The following is a 22,586-nucleotide window of genomic DNA, read 5'->3' as shown; positions in this document are numbered from 1 at the left end:
ATCTTTCTACACTTCATAAAACTTTCACAGCAGCCCCATTTTGACCTAACAATTGATTACTTCTAATCCCGTTATTTCCTAGGGGGGGTAAAGTAGCTTGCATGTGGTAGGGCACTGCCCCTCACGTAATGAAAATGTGATTGGCTGCTCTCGGATCATTTTATTTACTTTTATTTTTTATGACTTCTTTTGCCAAAGCCCAATGCAATGAAAATGTCTCCAATCTCTGTCTGAGAGATGTAGAAATAAAAGGAAATTATCAAAGAGTCAAAAGTGTCATCAAGTTAATAAGGCCTCGTCTCATTAATCCACGGGGGTGGCGTCATCATTTTCTGTGTGGCCAATGCCCCCGCCGCCATTTGACATGGCGAGCGCTCACAAAGTTACGCAATTTATAAAGTGAGCAGGAGGACAAAAAAAATAAAAATTAAATAGAGGATAAGGGGCAATGGAGGGCTACTTGAGCGCAAATTGAAATGTGAGTCAGACTCTTTGGTGGCAAGAGCTAGAGAATGCACGCGCGTACGAACACACACACACACACACACAGACACACACACACACACACACACACAGACACACACACACACACACACACACACACACACACACACACAGGCAGTAGTAGTGGTTGTGGTACTCGACGTTGGAGATGAAACTAATCCGCTAACAATCCTGAGTGTGTTGCTGTTGCAGTCAAGTGATGACGTCACGCCGGATAGATTAAAGTCAAGTGAAGCGAGAGGACAAAATGGGAGAGATTTGTAACGTGGGATATTTGGAATGTGGCACAAAACCGGAATACCCAGAGGAAAGCCACGCAGGCACGGGGAGAACATCCAAACTCTACATAGAAAGGCCTGACCCTGAATTAAACCATGCGTTTCTCTTTCATTTGCTAACATGTTGGCCTATAAAAAACTGCAACAACAGATTACTGTACACACACATATATATATAGACACACACACACACTTCCCGGGATTACAGGGCAAGTGATGGGGGAAGGGAGTCCTGTGCCCTGTTATTTATTTTTTTTCTCCATCTTTTTTGCTTTGAGGATGATGGCCAGTGCTTACGTTACATAACACAGCATCATCAGCCTGGAGTGAGGCAACACAAATTCACTTTAGTGGACTAAATTGCCTCTGAAAATTGCTAGCGGCTCACTAGCAATTGCTTGATTAGCACTCGGGGATGCTAACAGACGTGCTAATTCGCTAGCCAAATTGGATAACGCTGCACATTCTCGTTTAGCACATTTCAAAAGTGAGAATGAATCCGCACGTACTCACTTGCTGTTTGTGCTGCTTCATTTCTTCTTTCAAAAAGTAGTATGTAGTCAATGTTTTCACTTTTGAGCCATCCAGACTTTCGATGGAGGTGAAGTGAGGCCACGCGGCATGGTCGCGCGCAACGCGGAAATGGGCGGAGTTTATCGCTTCTCAGCCGGTGGGGCGTTCAAGAGTTTATAAATTTACTGTCGAGCTATTGTCACCGCTTTAACTGTGCTAATATTGCGTAAAAATAATAGACCAAGTGAGGACAGACCAATATTATAGATTTGTGAAACAATCAAGGGAAATGGCCTCGTCTTCTGTCCCGGTTTTTGAGCATAAATGTGGGCGTTCCAAAATCTGCCAAAAGGATGGAAAAATAAGCCTAAAATTACTGCTGAGTCTGTTCTGGGGAGTTTTTTTTAATGACTCCATAAAATTGTAACGTTGCAAATTTTAAAATGAACATTTTGTGATGTGGTGCCAAGCAGTAAAAAGAGCAACACAGCGTTGTGAAATGTATCTTGTTTTATTTTGCATATTATGAACAATTCCTGATATCCATGCATACAGTATAATGAGATCACAGGATGGCCTGATGACTAAAATATATGTTCCACGTCATGAAAGGGGGGTTGTTTGTATTGCAGGGATTCAGAAGAATAAAACAGCACTTTATTAAGTGTCACAAATGAGCTTATTATTCAATGTTTTGGCTTGGCGTGGCTTGGGTGGAACCAGATATATATATATATTTATTTTTTTATATATGTTGTATTACTAATATAGCTACATAGAAAATAAATATGATGATACATACCATCAGTGTAAACAAAACATTGGACATTTGTTGACCGGACTACGGCTACAAAGCAAAAAAAAAAAAAACAGTGCCTGATAAGAAGATCACAAGAAGACGTTAACCCTGTTTTACCGCCAAAAGCGGAAGTCGCTAGAGAACAATAGCAAATGCTAGCAGACTTCTAGAAACTGTCTGTGGACCACTTGGACTTGATGGTGGACCACCTGGAGTTGGTACAACATCAAGAGTTGCTATTGGACCATTAGACGTTTCTTGTGGACCACCAAGAGCTGCTTCAACATTTCGAGTGGCTAATGGACAACTCGAAGATACTGCCGATCACCAGCGCGAGCCAACCTGGAGCTGCATCAACACCAAGAGTTGCTAGCGGAACTCTAGTGGACCTTTGTGAGGTCCTAGCAGGTTGCCGAGAGGTACTAGCGGGCCACTAGAAGTTAATAGGAGACTTTGATCTCCAACCACTAGCAAGTGCTCTCAGGAGTTGCTACAACACCAGAAATTGCTAGCAGACTACTTAGCGGACAACCAGACGTTACTGGTTGATGTGTAGAAGTTGCTAGCAGCCTACTAGCAGGTGCTCACACGCTACTAGCAGAGCGATAGAAGCTGGAGTTGCTGATGACCAATTAGAAGTTGCTAGTGGACCACCAGAAGCTGCTACACTCCCAGGAGCTGCTAGTGGAGCACCAGGAGCTTCTCGTCGACCAACAGCTGTAAGCGGACCAGCAGAAGTTACTAGCTGACTTGGTCCCAGACTACGAGCTGACCTACTTGGAGTTCTTGGTAGAGCAGCAGTCATCTAACTTTAAAGCAAAGTGGCTGACAATAAGAATAAGATAATAATATGCACCCCTGTTGTACTGATTGTGGAGGTCAAATTAGCACCGTGTCGCAGTCACTTGAGGCTTTTCCATTCTTTCATATTTGGTTGTTTTGTTTTTCTTCTTCAGACAGAGTCCACCTTGACGCGGTTATTGTTCGTCATAAGCGGCGAGGGCTTGCTCTTGAGCCTGTCGCCGCCAACGCCGGCCTGATCGTTGGAGCTGTCCTGGAAGAAAAGTCTGGCGGTGCACAGCGACACCACAATGCGCTTGTACTCGCGGCGGAAGTTCTGGTTGAGCACGCCGTACACGATGGCGTTAAGGCAGCTGTTGAAGTAGGCCATGAAGTAGCTGGCCACAAACAGCCAGTCGGGCACCAGGGGCAGCGCCACCTCGGGCCGGATGGCCACCGCCAAACCGATGAGGTTGAGGGGCGCCCAGCAGACGGCAAAGAGCACAAAGACCACGAACATGGTGACAAAGTTACGCACGTCGTGAGGCGTCAGCTTGGGCCGGTTGTCGGGCTTGACTCGGCGCCGCACCTGGATCACCAGGATCCAAATGCGTAGGTAGCAGTAGGTGACGATCATGATGGGCAGGATGAAGTGGAAGAAGACCACGGCGATGGTGTACGCGGAGCTGGCCGACTGCTCGAAAGTGCAGGAGTAGACGCGCGGGTCGTAGCGCAGCGAGCCCACAAACAAGTTGGGCACGATGGCCACCACCGTCAGAGCCCAGATGAGCGCCACGTAGCACAGCGAGTTCTTGTCGCTGTACAGCTTGTCGTACTTGAGGCTGTGGCAGATGTAGCAGTAGCGGTTGAGGGCGATGCCGGTGATGTTGAAGATGGAGCCGATGACGCTGATGCCCATCAGGAAGCCGCTGATCTGGCAGTGAGCGTAGCCCAGGTTCCAGCCCTTGTGGAAGATGGAGGCCAGCACCAGCGGGTACGGGTAGATGGCCACCACCAGGTCGGCCACGGCCAGGCTCACCACGAAGAAGTTGCCTGCGGTCAAACAAAAAATACAATGACTTTATTCTCATTGGGTTTCAGTAAATGAACATTTTTTTGGTTTCAATTTCATTCGCTTTTGTGAACAAAAACAACTTGTGTACGCACATCTGCAAGGCCAGCGTCCACTCGTACATTCGTTATGTCAACACTGACTGTCCATTCACGTTATCGCATGCCAACATTCATTTGTGTCTTCACACACACACACACACACACACGCACACAAAGACGCGTGGCTTTGCTCACGTGCAGAAGAAGCTTCCAGTACAGGCGCTTTGACGGCGACAGCGTCGGTGCCGCGAGCGACTTACACTGACTGTCCATCCGTCTATCAGCAAGCCAGCAGCTAATCTGCGCTGACACGTTAATAGCTGCGATGTCTATCCGCTTCATGACTGGTCTTCTCTTGGGCAGGCCCGGCGTCAAAGCGCTACACTCGACTGTTGCAGCAGCCTTGACCTTGGCAAGGATACGAGCGGCGAGCTCTTTTAGCGGACTGATTGGACATCCGCTATTGATTCGACTTCTGCTTTGTCTTTCCGCTTCAGCCCTATTACTCCAAACTCTCGATTTCAAACATGCTAGTTCAAGTACTTCCCAATGTCACAGAAGGACGTGACCGGTGTGGTCGGAAAGAGGACGCCGGGAAATCGGTGGTGGATTTAGGACTGTCCGCCTTCCTTTGAAAAGTGATCTCAAAGGGAACCATGCCCCCAAATCCTACCAAATCCCAGTTCTGGCACTTCCCAAGGACACGGCGGGCTATTGTTGGAAGACTCTGGAATCTGAGAGCGATCCACTTCGTCCGCGTGCGGCGTTTTATTTACCGTGGTCAGCTGCTCTGCGGCCTCGCTCTCATTACGACCTCCTCCAAGGAGACCGACGCTAGCCAAGAGCTTAATTGGACATTAGCTACGAACCTCGCGTAAACCGAAACGCCGTCAATGTTTAATCCCAGCCGCTTTTGTTTCATTAACGGCTGGCGCGCGGCGAGTCAGTGACTCGGTTGGAACGGCCAGGAAAAAAAAGTTCACACTTGGCTGAGTTTGGCGCGTTGAGACAAGCGTATGAGACGGCCACCTCGGCGCGTCTCTGCGGGGGATGTTGTTTCGAAAGCCGCTGAGCTGTCTCCTTCCGCTGGATCGCGCCGCATCACAACATCGTTAGGCGGGCGGGCCGCTCGCCGCCGGGAGTCGTGCTGTTTTTCCGCCGCTCGCTTTCCAAAGGGCCAACTTCAACCTTTGGCTGCTTGTTTCTGGTTGAGACGGCGTTATTTGCGCTGTCCCTTTTAATACGTGCACGTGGGATGCGATTCAATGAATTTTCAATGAAGAGCTGCTTGATAAATTTGACTTGACGCCGTGTGTAGCTATGCAGTGAGATATTTACTGTCGTCAGAGCAAGACGATTTAACAACAGATCATACGTGTCAAACCCAAGGCCCGGGGGGCCAGATACGGCCCGCCACATCATTGTGTGTGGCCCGCGAAGACAAATTATGCATCAATACTAAAATGACAAATCGTTTTCACTTTTAAAAAATAAAAAATGATCATAAAAGCGAGTTGATATGAAATGTTTCCCACATGTGAGTGCCAATGCGTTTCAATGAGGTCACTTGGCTCCAGCCAGAGACGACGACTACACAACAACGGCAAGCGAGCAACTTTTCTTATAACGCAAGGAATACACTTCATACTCCTGTGTGGTTACGATTGGATTTGAGGGATATTGTCTTTTCATGAATGGAGCCAGGTTTCATCTCCTCGCCTCCTTTATCAAATCTATTTCCGGAAGCCACAAACCGCACACGGGCGCCCGGAACGTAAACCACGTTAATAATGAAACGCAGAAACGTGCACGGCCACATCTGACCGTAGCCGCTCGGAGATGCAGGAAAAGGATGCGGATTTAGGTAAAAGCCGTAATGCGCCACATGCTGCCTGACCTAAATGGCCCCTGGGATTGGAAAGTACTGAGGCAAAGCAGCAGGGTGGAAGGGGGTTGAATGGATGACTCTTTGGCTTTTTTTTTTTTCAAATCCTATGGCGGTGCCTTGTGATTTATGTGACTGACATCTTCGTTTGAGCTTCTTCTTCTTTTTGGGCAGTCGACTGTCAACTAGATAATAAACATAGTCAAAATAATTCGACTTTCTAACTGTACTGCAATCTGAAATGATGCTAAACTGTTTAGCATTAGCATGACTACTCACAACTCTTATGAGAGAAGCGGAACTCGTACGAAAAACATCTTTTTCTTTAAAGACGTCGTCTTCCGGCGGAAGGCAATCGAGTTAAGTAAAGCCCACGGCGCGTTCGGGGTACGTCCGAGGCTAAGCGCCAACGCGGGTGCTAGCGTCAGCAAAACAATCCGCCGCTGCCATGTTAGCGACAGTTTGACAGAGCGACAAGTCAGCAGAAAGCCTTTGCTGGTGCTTCCCTTCAGACGGGGAACGCTTCGTCGTTGTTGTCCTACTTAAGCAAAGAGGACGAAAGGATGCCTGGCGGACGTTGCGGACTTCGCTCGTGTGGCTTATTTGCTGGGGAGGAGTTGGACTGACTGGAGAATATTTGCAGTACACATGCTTCGCCCCGACCAGGCCCCGGCCCGGCCCGGGGGGTCCATACAGTGTCCCGCTCACTGTGACCTTTTGGCTCACTGAGATCAGAAACAGTATGACAACACTAAGCCAGAGGAAGTGCTACATCCATTTCCATCCTTTTATCAACAAACAGAAATATTACCGTAACGACCTAATAACCTGAGGCTGAGTACAAAATCGGCAAAAATGTTCATGGTAGCGTTCCAACGTGAAAGCAGATGTTTGCAGATGTCTAATTTGGATCAAATCCAAACACAAATTGGAGAATCGTCACTGCTAAGTTGACATTAAACGATGCCAAGAAACTATTCAATGATTACACAAGTGATTTGAAATATGCTCAACACACAAGTCATTGTGTTACCATCATTATTATCTTTTTTTTTTTTTTTTGGGCGACACACTCAAAGCGTGGAATCAGATTGACAACATGACACGGGACAAGTTTGTCCAGGGGGGCTTCATCGGCGCAACCTGTCAGGCTGTGTCAGACCACCAGCTGTGAGGCTCTGGCGGAAATCCAGCGTGACACCACCCGTGGTGTTTTGTCATCTCGGCCGCCTCGCCGGAGAACGTAAGCGTGGCAGACAGGTAGGTACTCTGGCGGGGATGCTTCCGCTGAGATTTCAAGTCCAACGTACACCAAGACCATCAATGGAAAACTATTAACTGATACAAAAGTAAATACAGGAAGATGAAAACAAGCGCGTGGAAATCCTTCCCACAAGGGAAAGGATGTGGTCAACTTGTAATCTGGCCAATCTCCCCTTTCGCACCTTCAAGCCAGCCTCGTTCGTATCTGTCTTGATATCTACAATGCCTCCTTTTCTTTTTTGGCTGGCGTCCAATCAGCTCCCAGCACGTCCTCGTGTTTCGCCACCTGATCCTCCACGTCTCGGGCCAACTGTACGCCGTGCGAATTGCTTTTGAGTGGCTCTCTCACATACACACACAAACATTATAATGATTTGCCAAGAGCAAACTGGTTTTGAAGTTTCAAACGGATTAGCAACCCAAAAATGTATTTCCCAATTTATTTGTGTTGGCACAAACCATGCCATAAAAACCCTGACCCGAGTAAATAGCAGTGGAATGAAGTTTTTAAAGTGGGATTTTATTTAGAATTTCGGTCCCATCAAATCACAACATGTTGTCCAGGTCGTGAAGTCGCAAAGCAGCCCCAGACCATCACGCTACCAGCATCACGTTTATCTACTGGTATGAAGAATTTTCATCTTGTCAGGTTAGGAACAGCATTGATTTGAATTACAGTTGATTAAGGTCAGACAGGGTTTGCTTTAGGCTAGACCATTAGGCTACATTAAGCTTAAGAAATTAAACGAGAGCCAATAGTGTGGCTAATGGTCAAGGCCAACGAGCTCAACTGTGCTACTGGAACTCAATCCACATTTTTAGTGAATAGAAGCTTCAATTCTTCCCAAATAAATAATTGGATTTTTATCCGTGTAATCACCGGGATTTGGTCGTGACAGTCACAGACATCGCAAACACACACACACACACATTCAGTGGATCTAGACAGAGCGTGCTACGTCGTCAGTAGTCAGAATCAAAGAAAAACACCTCAATCTTTGCTCACTGCCAATGCAAAGCTGAGATTTTCTTTCGCCGAAGCCACACACGCACATTCAAAGCCGACTTGCAGTGTGTTTTGACAGCAGCTCGGTTTGAAAGGTAAACGGGACGGGAAGACGCCCGCCTGTTAGAAGGCAAGCCTCGGGGCGACCGGACCCCGGGACACCTCCGACCTGTCAACCTGGGCCGACTCCTCTCACGGAGCTTGGCGCGCACGCGGGCTGATAACTTATGTATACGGAAACCCGGAGCGTTCAAACCAAGATCAACGGTGATGTTTTTGAAATGGAAAACGCAGTGTGTGGATTTTTTTAATAAAGCCCCACAGGGAGATGTTACCGTCTCTTTTGTGTTGCTGGCAGATGTTCTCTGTTTTTGGGGGGGATTTGTGGAGCCAAGAAACGTAGAGAAAACAGAACGGTCTCTCTTGACCCGAGTGCGGCCATTCAAGACCGACTAAGAGCAGTCTCGGGTGTCGCAACACCAATTGACACTCTCCGCAAACAATCAAAAAGTCAATTTGACATAACGCAAGCGCTTTTAAAGGATCACCTTCAAGCAGCAACGGTACAAAAAAGAAAAAGGCCCACATTGTGTTTACAAAACAATCACTTTTTTACACCATGTTTTTCCTCAATTCAATAACAGGGATGAAGAGTGGTAGGCAAAAAAAAAAGACCCCGCCACAGACAAAATTGCCAAACATGATGAAGCGGGATATGAATTGGATTTTGGGCCCCGCAGTGAGACGGAGAAAGCAGAAGAAAGCGTCGCGACACACAATGCAGAAGAATTATCTGCTGAAAACAGACTTTCATTCTTGTCCTCACCCGCCACCTGACCCGGCGGAAAACATTTCATCGCTTCTAGCGCACCGCCTCGCTATTTGACGGGCCGGCCAGGTCGGAGCGTGGCCTGTCTTGAAAAGGCCGAGCTTGGCGGGAAGGGAGGGGAGGGGGGAGGAAGGGCGTCTTAACGGGTTGACCCAGTTAGGAGCGCACAGTACCATTGTCCACCAGTTCTGTCTTTTAAAAGAACAACCCCAAAAAATTCCAGTTGAAACAATAACAATAGATGCATTTACTGTACGTGCGCTGCCATTGGCTGACATTGAGTTCAGATGGAATAGGCTCACCATTGACCCAAGGGAGACTAAATAGTAAGCAAAATGGATAAAGGAGGGAAAAAGAAAAAAAAAAAAAACGCCATGAAGTGAAGTCTTTGTGGCTTTTTGGTCGTGTGACAACTTGTGCTGCTTTATGAGTAGAAAAAGAAAATAAGCCCGAGGGAGCGCTTCTCCAACTGTTACATAAAAAGCATCTTGTATGGACGGACACATGCCTTTGCTGATGTTGTGTCGCGTCTTGGGGATTCAACCTGAGACATGCTAACGAAGGCGTGCATCACGTTGCGTTGTGTCATAATCAAAAGATCCAGCTTGCATTTCCGATGTGGCTTCAGGGTTTTTAGGGTTGAAGGTAGTAAGGCCGCTAATGCACGCGCAAAATGAACGTCTGTCTTGGGCTCCCATTTTGCAATTAGCGAGCAGCTTGATCCCGTCAGAAGATTGGAAGCATCCCATTTATGGCATTCAGGTCCCAGGATGGCGAGGCTCTAATGAGAACTAACTGGCGCTCATTACAGAACGAGCACACTCGTACTTGTTGGGCTTCAAGGTTGGAAGGTTAACGCGCAGCGTAAGAGACGCTACGACTCCCTTTTGGAACGTACGATTGCCGAAAGGGAACTCGTTGCAAATTTAATGCAAGTCTGAACAAGGGAGCCGTGAAACAATTTAGCTTGTTTATAGTAGTGGGAATGTATAAAAGCCGAACACAAGTGTCTGTTAGCGACCGCTGGCAACATTAGCATTATAAGAAGCGAGCCCCGTAACATGAAATGTTGCCATTTTAAGTGGTGGGAGTAAACAGAAGCCATTTCGCGACAATGTAACCACAGGTCTCTGTTAGCGTCCGTTAGCAACATTAGCGTTACTAGACAACAACAACGAAACCCCCATTCTTAATTTTAGCAATGAGCGACAAAGGTGTGACGCAAACTTCATTCTTAGACATCAGTCTCAACCATAAACATACTGCATATAATTCGGGGCCGACCGGGACTGCAAGATTATATACAAGATTGCACTTTCGCATGCCGCACTTTCCAGCATGCTCTTTCCCTGAAGTACATTCAAAGCCGACCGACTGGGACAAGAAGAGCAAACGAGTGAGGTCACCTGAATCGAGTGCCTAGTATGCGAGTGACAATCGACCACGTCATAATATCCACCGTGCGGTGGCAGCTTTACGGGAATGCAAGATGGGTAAACATCGTAGCGCTTGTGTGTTTGGCTCATGGGACGCCGGGACCCCGCACCGCTGCACAGCTGATGCCCAGCACGTGTTGTTTGTTTTGCCCCACTTTCCTGGTGTGACAGATGCTGGCAACTTGGCCGCTGTGTGTTGAAGGTGAAATATTTGCGAGCGCTATCAGCAAACATGAATGGGGCGCTTTTCTTGCCATCTGTCTCTCACCCCCCTCGCCCCCGTCCAAATATGTAAAGTTTGATTACTTTCAGCTGAAGGTTACTGTCAAAATTAAAACAATAAGAGAGTTATACATATTGAAAACAAGCACAAGGCCTTTGCTAGCTTAAGGTTAGCATGCGATGGAGACGCCATTCGCACACGGGCTAACGGTTAGCATATTCGTCATGTTTTGTATTTTCTTACCAAGGTTTTACCCGACCGAACCGCACATTTCATTTACGGTTGCACTAATTCTCATTTGAGTACGGCTATAAGCAAAAGTGTCACATCAATTAACCTCAGCCCAAAAAAATTCTGGCCTATATGTCGGCGTAGCGATTCCCGTGTAAAATGGAAGTCGGCCAGCGTGTATGATTATTCTGTGCCGCTTTTGACCCCAATTGACTGGCAAAGAGCTCAGCGTGTAATCTTCTTACGCTATAGTTAGCGTAGCGGTGAGTTCAATGTCTTTCCCTGCGTCTTCGGGGCGCACATAGTCTAGTATTATCGTAAAGGCCCCGAACATGATGAGGCGCGTGTTATTGCTGCGCTTATCTTGGGCATAATCTGACATTATGCGTCAGCTTTGGACGCGCTCTCTAATTTCCTATTTTAGGGCGCTAACCGCTCGGCGGAAGGAGCAGCCGACAATGTCTTGTGCGCACGTGATTCTTTTAATAATATTTTTTCCCCCCAAAAAGTTATCTTTCTTTGGAATCGCGTGCATCGTGACTCAACCGAGCTCCGACGCGCGGCGGTAAAGTGCATAGCGTGTCAACGCAACAGCTGGCAGACAGACGTCAATCTCTCGGGCGCTGGCAGACAATCTGCGTCTAGCCCAAAACGATGTAATATCCGCCGACACCGACGGCCAACTGCTGCTCGGAGAACTCGCACGCCGCCGCTACGCTCGACGGGCGCTTTAATTGAAGTCTTCGGCATTTCAAGTTGCTTCGTGACGGACTGTTTTTCTTTTCGTGGCGGCCTTTTGAGCTTGTAAGCACTCTGGCAACATGTCATTTACCTCTTCAGGAAATGAAATTCTTGGTAATCATATCCCAAAAGCCTCACCCCGCCCCCCCCTTAAGGTTTAGAAGCGTAAACTCATTTAGGATCCAATTACGTGTGCGGCGAACAAGCGAGCGTTACGTCAGCGGGCTTTCGTAGACTAATTGAATTCATTTTCAGAACGTGTCGGGTAATTTTTGCGTTCACAACAAATTGAGGCACAGCCAGACATTGTTCACACTCGGCGGGGGGTGGGGGATGTTCTCCCCCCTTCCCCTCCCGCCTCCCCGGGGTAAGTCACTAAAAATGCAACAATGCATGAGGAATTCATGAAAAGTTCCACTCTGCTGGACTCAATCGGGGATATTTTTCGAACAGAACAGAAATATTCCACGCTCCTATCACTTGGCTAATCCGAATATAATTGCGGTTGTCACGGTTCAGCCTTCCCAGGTTCAGATCTTATCATCCGTGTTAGCGCGGCGAGTCGTGATTCGGAAACGATCGGCGCCGAGTCGTCGCAAAAACGTCAAGCCGCGCGCATCGATGCGCGATGCAACATTGCCCATCGTTGAGCATTTTGTAAGAATCACTCGTGGAAAACATTTTTACATATCCATTTTTTGTTGCTTTAATGTTTTATTTTCAGCTTCTTAGTCACGACCCTGCAACCATTTGAGGCCACCTTTAGTCGTTCTCTCAAATTCTGCATGATAATAGAAAAAAGTAAAAGTTTTCAATTCCAGCAGCTGACTTTTCCCTCAACTTGCTTATCGACTCCCGACTTCAGTTGCGGCACAGCACCGTTTGATCCGAAAGCTTCGGGTTTGAAACTGAAAATTAATTGCTCGACCGCCGCTCCGGAAGAGTCAGCAGACAGCGTTTTATGTTCGCTGTCCTACTGCTGTCACCGATATAGCTAGATTACATTTACCCTCTCTCTCTCCCTTTTTTTTTTTTTTTTTAAATCACGCCACGTGTGAGCATCGTATACGATAATCGCAGCGTTTATGGGTCACCACAAGCAATTTAATTATTTTTCCAACAGGAATGTGTCATAATCTCCCTCCTCATATTTAGTGCGCCTCCACACTGCTAAAATGTGACACAAAATCGGGAAGGTGTGTACATACATACAAATGTAAAATAAAATAAAATAAAATACGGTATATATCACAATCCTGTCGTGTGGCTACAGCTCGTTAATCCCCGATTTATCAGTGACTGTTTAATTGGAATAACGCAACCATAACAGTAATATAACTTAACTGCAAGCCATAAAAAAAAAAAGAGGACAAACACACTATTGCTGCTTCCAGACTCTCATGTGCCTCGACGACAACACTTGGTTCGTTCCAAGACGAATCCCGGGACATTCCGAGCTGGTGGATATTGCGTAATGCAAGTTCATGGAGGGATTTGATGAGAAATCTTTTATGTTTGTGTGCCAGCGTGTCGCTGTGAAATGTCCAATAAAGCGCAGGTCAGAGCTCCTTGGGACGACACATTCTCCTCCACTTCAACTGTGATATTACTAGTAAACTTACAGAGAATTTAAAAAGTGGTAGCTCAACACCTGAACCCCAAAACCGTAATCCTAAACCCAACATTGATACATCCACTCGTAAAACCAAACCTCAAATAAGGAACCACCACTCATAAATCCTAAACCTGTTCTTCCTAATCCTTTTGCTCTTGATTCAGCTTATGAGAGCATCTTGGTAAAGTCAACATGAACTCTCTCTCCCCTGCCTTTGTTTTGTGTCGGCAAATTCCAATGGCGTGCGAGCCACAGCGAGGATCGAGACGCTCGCTTGGCCCGGTTGGATGGAGCTCCATTCACCGCAGCGACGTCGAATGACATTCATGTGTCTGCCGGAATAATCGTCATTACACACCGTTGCCATTAATCACGCCCTGTTAAGTGATTTCAGTGATTTGCTTTGAAGGACATTGAATATGTTTGAAGAGACCTGATGAAAGTGTGCAAAGACTGACAACAATTTAGTACAATTGAGTTTTTTAACATATCAGTTTTTTATATTTTTTGAGCATCAAGCCACTGGGGCTTACCATTTAAGTATCGAGTCCCTTCATTTGATCAGTGGCAGGCTGCATGTTAGCCTGCTAGCTACTATAGCCTGCTATAGCTAGCGGCTAGCACCGACTCAAATGAGAGAATGTTTATATTTCACAGCCTGCTTTCATATACATTCAAATTTTCACACAAAAAAAACTCAAATGTACAAAAGTGCTCCAGTATGTTTCTTAACTTGTATCAAATTTAGTAGCTGTACATTTTAGGCACGTTACTAAGTGGCTCATGGTGCTTTGAACTTCACCAACCGGGGCCTATTTTTTGGAAAATGTGTGGTGTCATTCCATGACACGCTAAGTAGTAGCCATGTGGAAGTGTTGTGTTAAACATTCTACGGCAGGCAAGGCCGAGCGCATTTTTTTCTCCATGAGCGCCCGCCTTTAACGCTCATGCAATGTGACGCATTCACAGCTGGAAGCTGCTGAATGGCGCACGCACGCACTCTTCTTCTTCTTCTTCACTGCCGGCCGCCGCCGCCGAGTCGCGGCGTTCGACTAAGTGCTTCGTTCAAGGGCACCTTGGGAAAATAATTCCGCTTTTGCGTTGTCCCGTTTGGCGGAGAGGGGGATTCAAACTGGCGCTCTTCCCGCCTCGTCCCACGGGCGAGTTGCGGAAGCCGTGCGCGTGCATGCGATGGAGTCGTTAGCGCTTCGCCGTGCGCATGTGTTCTGCATAATTCCCCTTGGATGAGCATTGGCTTTTTACTTGTTCTCACTGCCCTGAGCAGCAGCAGCGGCAGCAGTAGCATGCGTCATGCCGAGCTCCCGTCAAGCAGAAACAACTTTCCACTGTAGACTATTGTAAATACATAAAAATAGCACAGGAATGGGGAAGCGCACGGGGAGGAGGGTGTTGGGAGTAAATGTCTGCTCACGCTTTCATGTATGGTCTCATTAAGTGTTTGTTTGTTTTAATCAAAAATAAAAGAGAGAATATCTGAGCCAGAGCGTGCGCGCATGATAAAGCGAGCTTGTGGGGTGGAAAGGGGTTGCCCTCGATAAAGAGCCTGTTGTCACGGCAGGACCCAACATCCATACTCGGATATCCAATCATAAAAAAAAAGGAAGTATAACGTTAACATCACAGCAGTTGCTGTTGGCAAGAGTTAAAAGGATGCAAGTTGGCCAGTTCTTTTTCTTGAGCTTGCAATTAGACGAACTAGCCACATGGATCGCAGCGTTCACGGTTTAGGTTTGGCTTTTTCTGGACGGCTACCGAACTCAAACTTTGAAACATGAAACGCAAAACTCGAACAAGTTAACTCAAGGTCACATGACCGTGTGCAGAGGCGTAGCCAGGAATTTTTCCAGTAGGGGCGCAGCCCACAGGAAAAAAAATCGAACATCACCCACGCCGTTCGCTGATCGCTAAAACAACATCCGGGTCCGGGAGGCAAACGGTGAATGGATAACATCGCGCACATAGAATAGCGCAAGCACATTCGCGCAAGACCGAAAGAAAAAAACGGCATGAAAATGAAGAATCGAAAAAGCTCGATTTTTTTTCTTTTCTTTTTTCAACCGGGGCGCAGGGAGTCCTAACCGGGGCGCCGCCCCGGCTCGCCCCGGCTTGGCTACGCCTCTGACCGTGTGCGTGTATGACGACGTTCCACCGTAAAGAGACTCATAGGCGCCCCCTAAAGGCGGAATTGTTTAGGGTTCTGCAAGCGACAAACCGAGTTTGAGTCAAAGCGCTTGCGTCAAGAGCCCCTCCGCAGGTATGAGGCTTGAACAAGCGTGAGATCTTTGGACCTCAGCAGGAGTGCCGGGTCAGCGTGATCTAAACAGACAGGATGTCAGGTAACATGAAGCCGGCCAGGTCAAAAGGGAAACGCAACGGAGCCATTTCAAAAATAAGGAGAGAAAGTCTCAGCAGAATGTAAAAGCATAAAAAGAGAAAATAGAGAGAGGTTTTCTCACTGGGGACGCATCACGCGTAATAACGCAAAGCATATCTTCGGAAGGGGATTAGCGCCTGCACGCCGTGTGTGCAGATAATCCTGCAAATATGAGAAAATCATAAAATGGTCTGTGAGCTGATAGGAGGGCTTGCTGGCTTGGCGTTTCCCGCCTGGTCGACCCAAAAAAAAATAGATTGGGGGGGGGGGGAAAAACACGCCGACGTGCTTGGATATACGCTGTCAAACCGCGACAAGACAGCAATGACGTCAAAGTCGAACTCTCGCCATTCGAGCGTGAAGCTGCCACGCACAAAATATTTTTTATTTCCCCGTGCTTGACACATTCTTAATCGTGATTTATGGCAGCACAATAGCGCAACGCTTTCAACGTTTTAAACTCGACAAAATGTGTGACTCGTATTGGGGACGAGTCACCTTTTATTTACTCACGTTTCTCAAATTTTTGTCTTTTGTCTCACCGGCAAGGTCAAGCCTAATTGTATTCATTTGGCCCAAATTCTTTTTTTTTTTTTTTGCCAAACTAATTGTGTACTTTTATGATGTATTGTTCAAGTTGCAGCTGTGGAAAACATGAAGAGACCAACGCCGTTTGCTTCAATTTCATGTTCAATTTAATGTCTGGCGCGACAAAATAGTAAAAATGACTGGCACAAAAGAAATTATATCGAATTTTGTGTCATTCTTTCATAGATAGTAAAGGTACGTTATCATATCGATGTTAGCTACTTGGCTAAATGTTGGCTAACGATCAGCTACTGAACATCGCATCTGATCCGCTGTTTCATATTAAGTATCATAATCGTCAAAAAAACGTAGCATAAAACACATTGCGTTTATTTTAGCTGGTCTCGGCTTTCACGCTGCGCGTTCATAGACAAGGTTAGCCAAACAAAAGATAGCATCAAGCGGTGCGGCGAACTGTAGCAAAGAGATCAGCTAGCTAATTAGATCTTTGCCATATCGACAACATTTTAATCCCGAGACGGTGTCGCTGGGCACGGGCAGACAGAATTAGCGATCAAGTCTTCACATAGTTTCACAAGGTTATCGGGTCCGAAGACTCTCGGAACCATCGTCTCAGATTCGCAGTTTGGAATTAAACGCCCAGCGGGTAAAGAAAGCCTAATCTCCTAATCGTGGTTCTCCCACTCTCTGGCAAACTGTAAATTAATTGTCGAGTCATGACCCGCCGGCTCTTGCGGGCTCCCTAATTAGTGCGCGATTTTTTTTTACCCGCTGGGCCATCTTCCGTCTGAGACGTCGGCGTTAAGCCGCCGCCGCGCCGCGTCCGCTCTGATGCTTATCGTGCCATTCGGCGGCGTAGCGGGACGGGACCCAGCGAGCGGGCCCGGAGAGCAGCGGGTGCAAGCAGCCAAATATGCGCTTTTAATTAAATAACACCTGCGTACCTTCTGTTTTCCCTACCGAGAGCTGGCAGATCAAGACGTGGCTATCATATTCCCGACTGATACTGCAGGATTTGCCGCCGCGCCGTTGGGCTTATTTGGCTAGCCTGGCACGATAACGCGCTGGAAAAATACAGTGGGTACATGACTGCTTGTACAAGCGAAGATGAGTTTGCTGATGGAAAATACTTGTAATACAGTACTTTGTTTTAACGACCTTTTGGCACTTCGTTTGGAAAAAACAACAACAGTACACTACCAAAGGCCGATAGCATGCCAATTGTAAGTTTCGCAATCGTTACAAAATATATATTTATAATATTTGAGAATAATTTCACGAAACAGCGACAATGTTACCATTCAGTAAAGAGGAAGGTTTTCCAAAATGTCCGCCCGCCTATAGTATTATTAGTATATATAGTATATACAGTATATATATATTATAGTATTAGTATAAATTGATGATTTAGCATGATAGCAAAAGTCGTGTGCTATAGTTTAAGTGCTATCGCTAGATTGTGTATTTTTTATCTGTCAGTCATTCAAGCAAATTTCCTCAATCAACTGTGTGGAAAATTACTACGACTCAATGACTCAATTAATGGCTTCTTTGAGAAGATTAACAGAATGTGAGATTCTCTGCAATGTTGATCTCATCTCCATGATGATGAATGAGTGAAGGTAGCTGAGAGGAAGCGGCCTTCCCTGAGTCTTTTCTCAACGGATAGGTGAAGCAGAAAGAAGGGGGGGGGGGGGCTCGGCCGGGCTGACAAAAGAGTCAGTCCTTGTCATCACAGCACAAGCCGCCTGCCCCCCTCCCCTGATACCGGCTGGAAGCAGGCCCGCTGTGCAGCGTAGCTGAACAATGGCGCCCAGGCTGTTCAAACACTAATTAATATTGTCCACAACGAGGTTGATGCGACTGCCATGAACTTGGTGGAAAAACGACCACTTGGTGATAAACTGAGTTCCGAATTGTAATAAAGGCACAAAAGTAAAGCGGTGACCTCCGCTAGATATGAAACAAAGAATAAAACAAGAAAATATCTTAAGTTTGTTCAAATTGGAATTTTTTTTTTCCCTTGGTGTTTTTTAGTTATTTTATAAAAATAAAAAAAATGTTTGTATGACCTCCTTGATGGAGATATTAATATGAAAATATAATATGAATGAATATATAAATAAAGATGTATTGTAAAAGAGTCAGATCCTTCAGAAAGAAAAAAAACTCAACTAAATCCGTTCCGCCGTCATAAATCACACGCGTGCAAAATGGATCGACGTGATAAAAATCATGTGTAGTGGCTGAGTGTTGCTCACAAAGTCTTTGAAATTCTTCAAGCAGGAAACTCACATTGGACACAAGCGGATTTGTTTTCCTTTCACTCATCCATTTACGCTTTCATGATCCAATTTCCGTTGAGGATCTTCCCAAAACAAAGCCAGTGGATATTTAGAAAAGCCGGAACGTTCCATTTTTAATAGGAGACCTCGGCAAATGCCGCATAATTCTGCATGACTGTTTTTCTTTTTTCTTTTTTTCTTGTGCGTGTGTGAAATATTCATTATGCCCAGAGCCACGAGAACGTCAGAGGTTTTTTTTTTTTCTTCCTTTTAATGAACGGGAAACAGCCGGAAATAACATCCCGGCCGACACGCCGCCAAGTCACGCAATCGCTGAGGGTTGAACTTGCGTGTCACATTCAAAACATTCAATGGAATAACAAAAACAAACTCCGGGGTTTGTGTTTTTCCCGTGCGCGAGCCGAGCGCACGGACGCATCACTTTTGCGGATTCGCTCCACAACATCTTGTTTTTATGAACAATTGCCGCAAAAAATGACAGATAATGCAAGTATGTCCACTTCGGGATAGCTTGCAGGCTTGGAACCTAGCTGCCAAGACCATAGATATACAACAGCTAGTGTTTGTGCCTTTCTTTAGTGTCATCAGACAGCCAGCTATGAAAAACATTGAGAAAAGATGCCAACCAACCCTGAGCATGTTTCGGGGAATGTTGAGTGATGACATTAACGCAGGTGTCAGTCAAGTCGATGCTATCTCCGATTCTAACTGTGACAGAAAAGGCTATCTGAGGGCGTGCTTTTATTTTGATAAGCGTCTGCTCAGCCATGTGACACGTATTAGCAGTATTATACAAATGTTAAGCCAAAGGAGAATTCGAGAAGAGCCCCTAGTGACGAAAGCACGACGGAGAACGACGTCAATCCATCTGTCTGCCAATTTGCATACAATTCCCCCAAAACCGGGCCGGTGGCGAGTTAGGCACGCACGCACCCCATCTTCGATCGGAAAGCGGCACCTCGGAGACACGGCGCCACCCGGGGGGACAGCTAGCGCCGCTAAACACAATTACGCAATGATTCGATCACTTGCTGGAGATTGTCGGAACTTTTCCATTCTGGGGCATTTGGTTATTGGCAAGAGAACTACGCTCGCCGTCGAACTCTGGCGGCGGCTGCTTTACGACCCCCTTGCATGTAATGAGCTATAATGAATGGTGCTACTTCAAAGAGGCCGTTCTCTCAATGTACCTCTTGTACCCCCACCGCCTCCATCTTCCCCCTTGCGCCGGTTTAATACTCAAGGCTGACAAGTGTACACATAGCAGTACTAACGCAATAAGAGCATGTCGCCATTGTCCCACGGTGAGCCCCGACGACTACGATCATAACTCCGTCACTGGCAGCCCACTTCAAATGGATCTCGAACATCTATTTCCGTCATTGGCGGTGAACGAGTCAACCGACTCCACCGGCCGCGTGAACTTCACCATTCCAGAGCACACCTGCATTCACACGTTTTTGATGACTGTTTTGATAAACCAAGTTCAGCCAACAACGTCGCTAGCCGTCATTGCAAGCTGACGTTGCCAAATCCAGCTCATTCACTAGACTCAAAACTAACTCAGAGGACACTTCAGTTCGGCTAAAAATAAGACGAGGTACGCCGAAAACATCATTAGATCGATGCCCCGAGCTCGGAGCTGCATCGATTGTCCGGAGGCCGCCGAAACGTCACGGGAAGCATCAATGCCCGGATGAGGCGGCTTCCCCCTTTGGCTTCAGACTGCCAATAATTGCTTCAGTTGTTGCTCTTTGCTCGGCTCTCTGCGCTCACTCGCTCGCTCTCGCGCTTTGGGGTCAGTGAAATTACCTCCGCTTCAAAAAGTAGGCTGTGGCCAGTCCACGCGAGCCGGCTGCCACAAAAAGGGCAAAGGAACACAACATATCTTGCCTCAACAGGAAGCTGACCAGTGAACTGCAGGTGGAAATAAATACAACAATAATAAAAAGGAATGGAAGCTTGACATGCATGGGCTAAAGCTTTGATAGTTCTGTTATTGGGGAAAAGAATGATTACAAGATCAGCCAGCAATAAATCACCACAAAACACAGCAAGTAACTACTCACAGCATCCCTGAAATGTTTTTTTTTTATATCTAAAATATTTGTCTACACTTGACATTGTTTTTTCTCACAACCTCTGTTACTTTCTTACTTTTACTGTTTCTTTTTACAGTATTATAGAAGAAAAGCATATAAAAAGTACTTTTGATTTATAAGACAAAAAAAGGACTGTGCCAGTAACCTGAACCGGGAGTCAAACTTGCCACGTTTTAACGTGAAAGTGTTCACATTGAAACGTGAAACTTATCACGTTAAAACGGACATTTCTCTTGAAAAAAAAAACGTTATTTTTTTGTTAACACATGGCATTTCTTATGTTAAAGAGTGATATTGACCCTGCCCCCTTGCGTGGCAAATGCACTTGTCTTTGGAGAACATTATAAAATGACAATTATGCCAATTATACCTCGTCGAGTAAAGAGTATTTACATTCTCGAAAATAAAGCAAAATGTCACCTTGTAAAACGACTGTGACAAAGTTTGCTCCAAATTGCGCGCGGTGTTCCGGAATGCAACCCACCTGCGTTCCGGAGCTTCTTGTTCCGATAGACGGAGAAGATGACCAGCAGGTTGCCCAGGATGTCCACCACGATGGTGAAGATGAGGAAGCAGCCCAAAGTTGTGGTGACCCACGGCGGGCGGTTGAGAACGGCGGCGGCGGCGGCGTCGTCGGGGTCCGGCGCGGTGCTGTTCAGCTCGGACCCATTTGTGACCATTGTACAGGGAGGACGAACTTGATTGTCCCGAAAGTGAACGAACCGAGCCGAGGGGCCGGCCGGCGGGCGGGCGGTGGACTCGGCGCGCTATCGGCGGGTTCCCACTGCCAACGCCGGGACTCGGTCGCCTGGCGGGGCTCCGGTCCTCATCTTCCACCGCCTCCTTCCTCGCCCTTTCCCGGTTTGAGTGACGGCGAGTGGACTTGTGTTTCCTCCCCGCACCATCCCCTCTTGTTCTGTTTCCTCCCCTCGCCTCACGCGGCGTGTCTCTCCTCTCCGGAGTCCACGCGTGTTGTGTGTGACAACTTCCACACGCCAGAAGCACCACGTTGGGGGGGTGTTTTGGGTTGTCGGTTTTCGGGCGGTAGGGGGAAACACTCCCACCCTGAGACCGAACAGAAGAACTGCAGGCTTCATTCATGGAGCTCAGCCATTCACTTTTGCACCCCCCCACGACGGCGCGTTCTTCATTCACGTTTTTTCCTCGTCTTTCATGAAAATGCCACTAGACAAGGCGACATATTCAGGGACGTGTCTCTCAATGAACTACTCCGGCTCCGTTAAATGCGCATGAAAACACTCACGTACCTGATTAGTCTACATTTTGGAACAGTTTTCGGATCAGAATGAACATAAAAGTGAAAAGGAAAACTCACTTCCAGCTGGACTAAGTTTTTAATGTAAAAAAAAACTAAATATGAATGTCTAATGTCTGAAAATCGTGATAAGTCATCATCAAAATATTATAGGGGAAATCTGTGCTCATTTCAGACTTTGAAAATATCAAAACTATTCCCCAAGTAGCGTACTCCCTTTATGTCTTGGATTTGAGGCTTTTGTTTTAGAATATTTTAATGGCCTTCTTATCTCTCAGAGTTAATTTAAGGTATGAATCTTCCCTGGCACCGAGGTCCTCCGGTTCTGATTACAGCACACACACGGTCATATTTTAAGAACAGACTCAAGACCCATCATTTAAAATCCTGTTATAACATTTAAAGTGTTTTATTCCTTTTTAGTTGTAATTCTATTTTTATTTATATTCTCTGGCAGTGTTCTCAATAGCAATTGTTATCGTTTGATTTTTGCAGTTATTTTTAACACGCGCTCTACAAACATTTTTAGGCCTGTCTTGCAGCACCACCTTGTGGTCTCGATGCGGTACTACATACACTCCTACGGCCACATGTTCATTTAAAATTATAAATATAAATTATACCCGAGTTTTTTCCACAAAATACTGATATGAAATCGTGATAACTAACTCAAACCCATTGTGATACATAAAACAAAATTAAAAGCAAATTTTAAACTAATCAATTACCATTTAGTTTTTTA

General features: G+C 46.4%; 1 protein-coding gene across 1 annotated transcript; it reads right to left on the bottom strand.

The window, feature by feature from the left end:
* Positions 1-1,787: 1,787 nt before the first annotated feature.
* On the bottom strand, positions 1,788-21,557 carry mtnr1aa (melatonin receptor 1A a). Its single transcript, XM_037261558.1, has 2 exons — positions 21,053-21,557; positions 1,788-3,927 (listed from the first exon to the last, which is right to left on the bottom strand). The coding sequence occupies exons 1-2, from the start codon at positions 21,246-21,248 to the stop codon at positions 3,047-3,049; spliced, it is 1,077 nt and encodes a 358-aa protein (XP_037117453.1). The 5' UTR covers positions 21,249-21,557; the 3' UTR covers positions 1,788-3,046.
* Between the last annotated feature and the right edge of the window lie 1,029 nt (positions 21,558-22,586).

This window comes from Syngnathus acus, chromosome 1 (genome assembly GCF_901709675.1).
Source record: "Syngnathus acus chromosome 1, fSynAcu1.2, whole genome shotgun sequence".
Taxonomy (NCBI): Eukaryota; Metazoa; Chordata; class Actinopteri; order Syngnathiformes; family Syngnathidae; genus Syngnathus; species Syngnathus acus.
The sequence above is the reverse complement of the archived record's forward strand: the minus strand, read 5'-3'. Positions and strand labels throughout refer to the sequence as shown.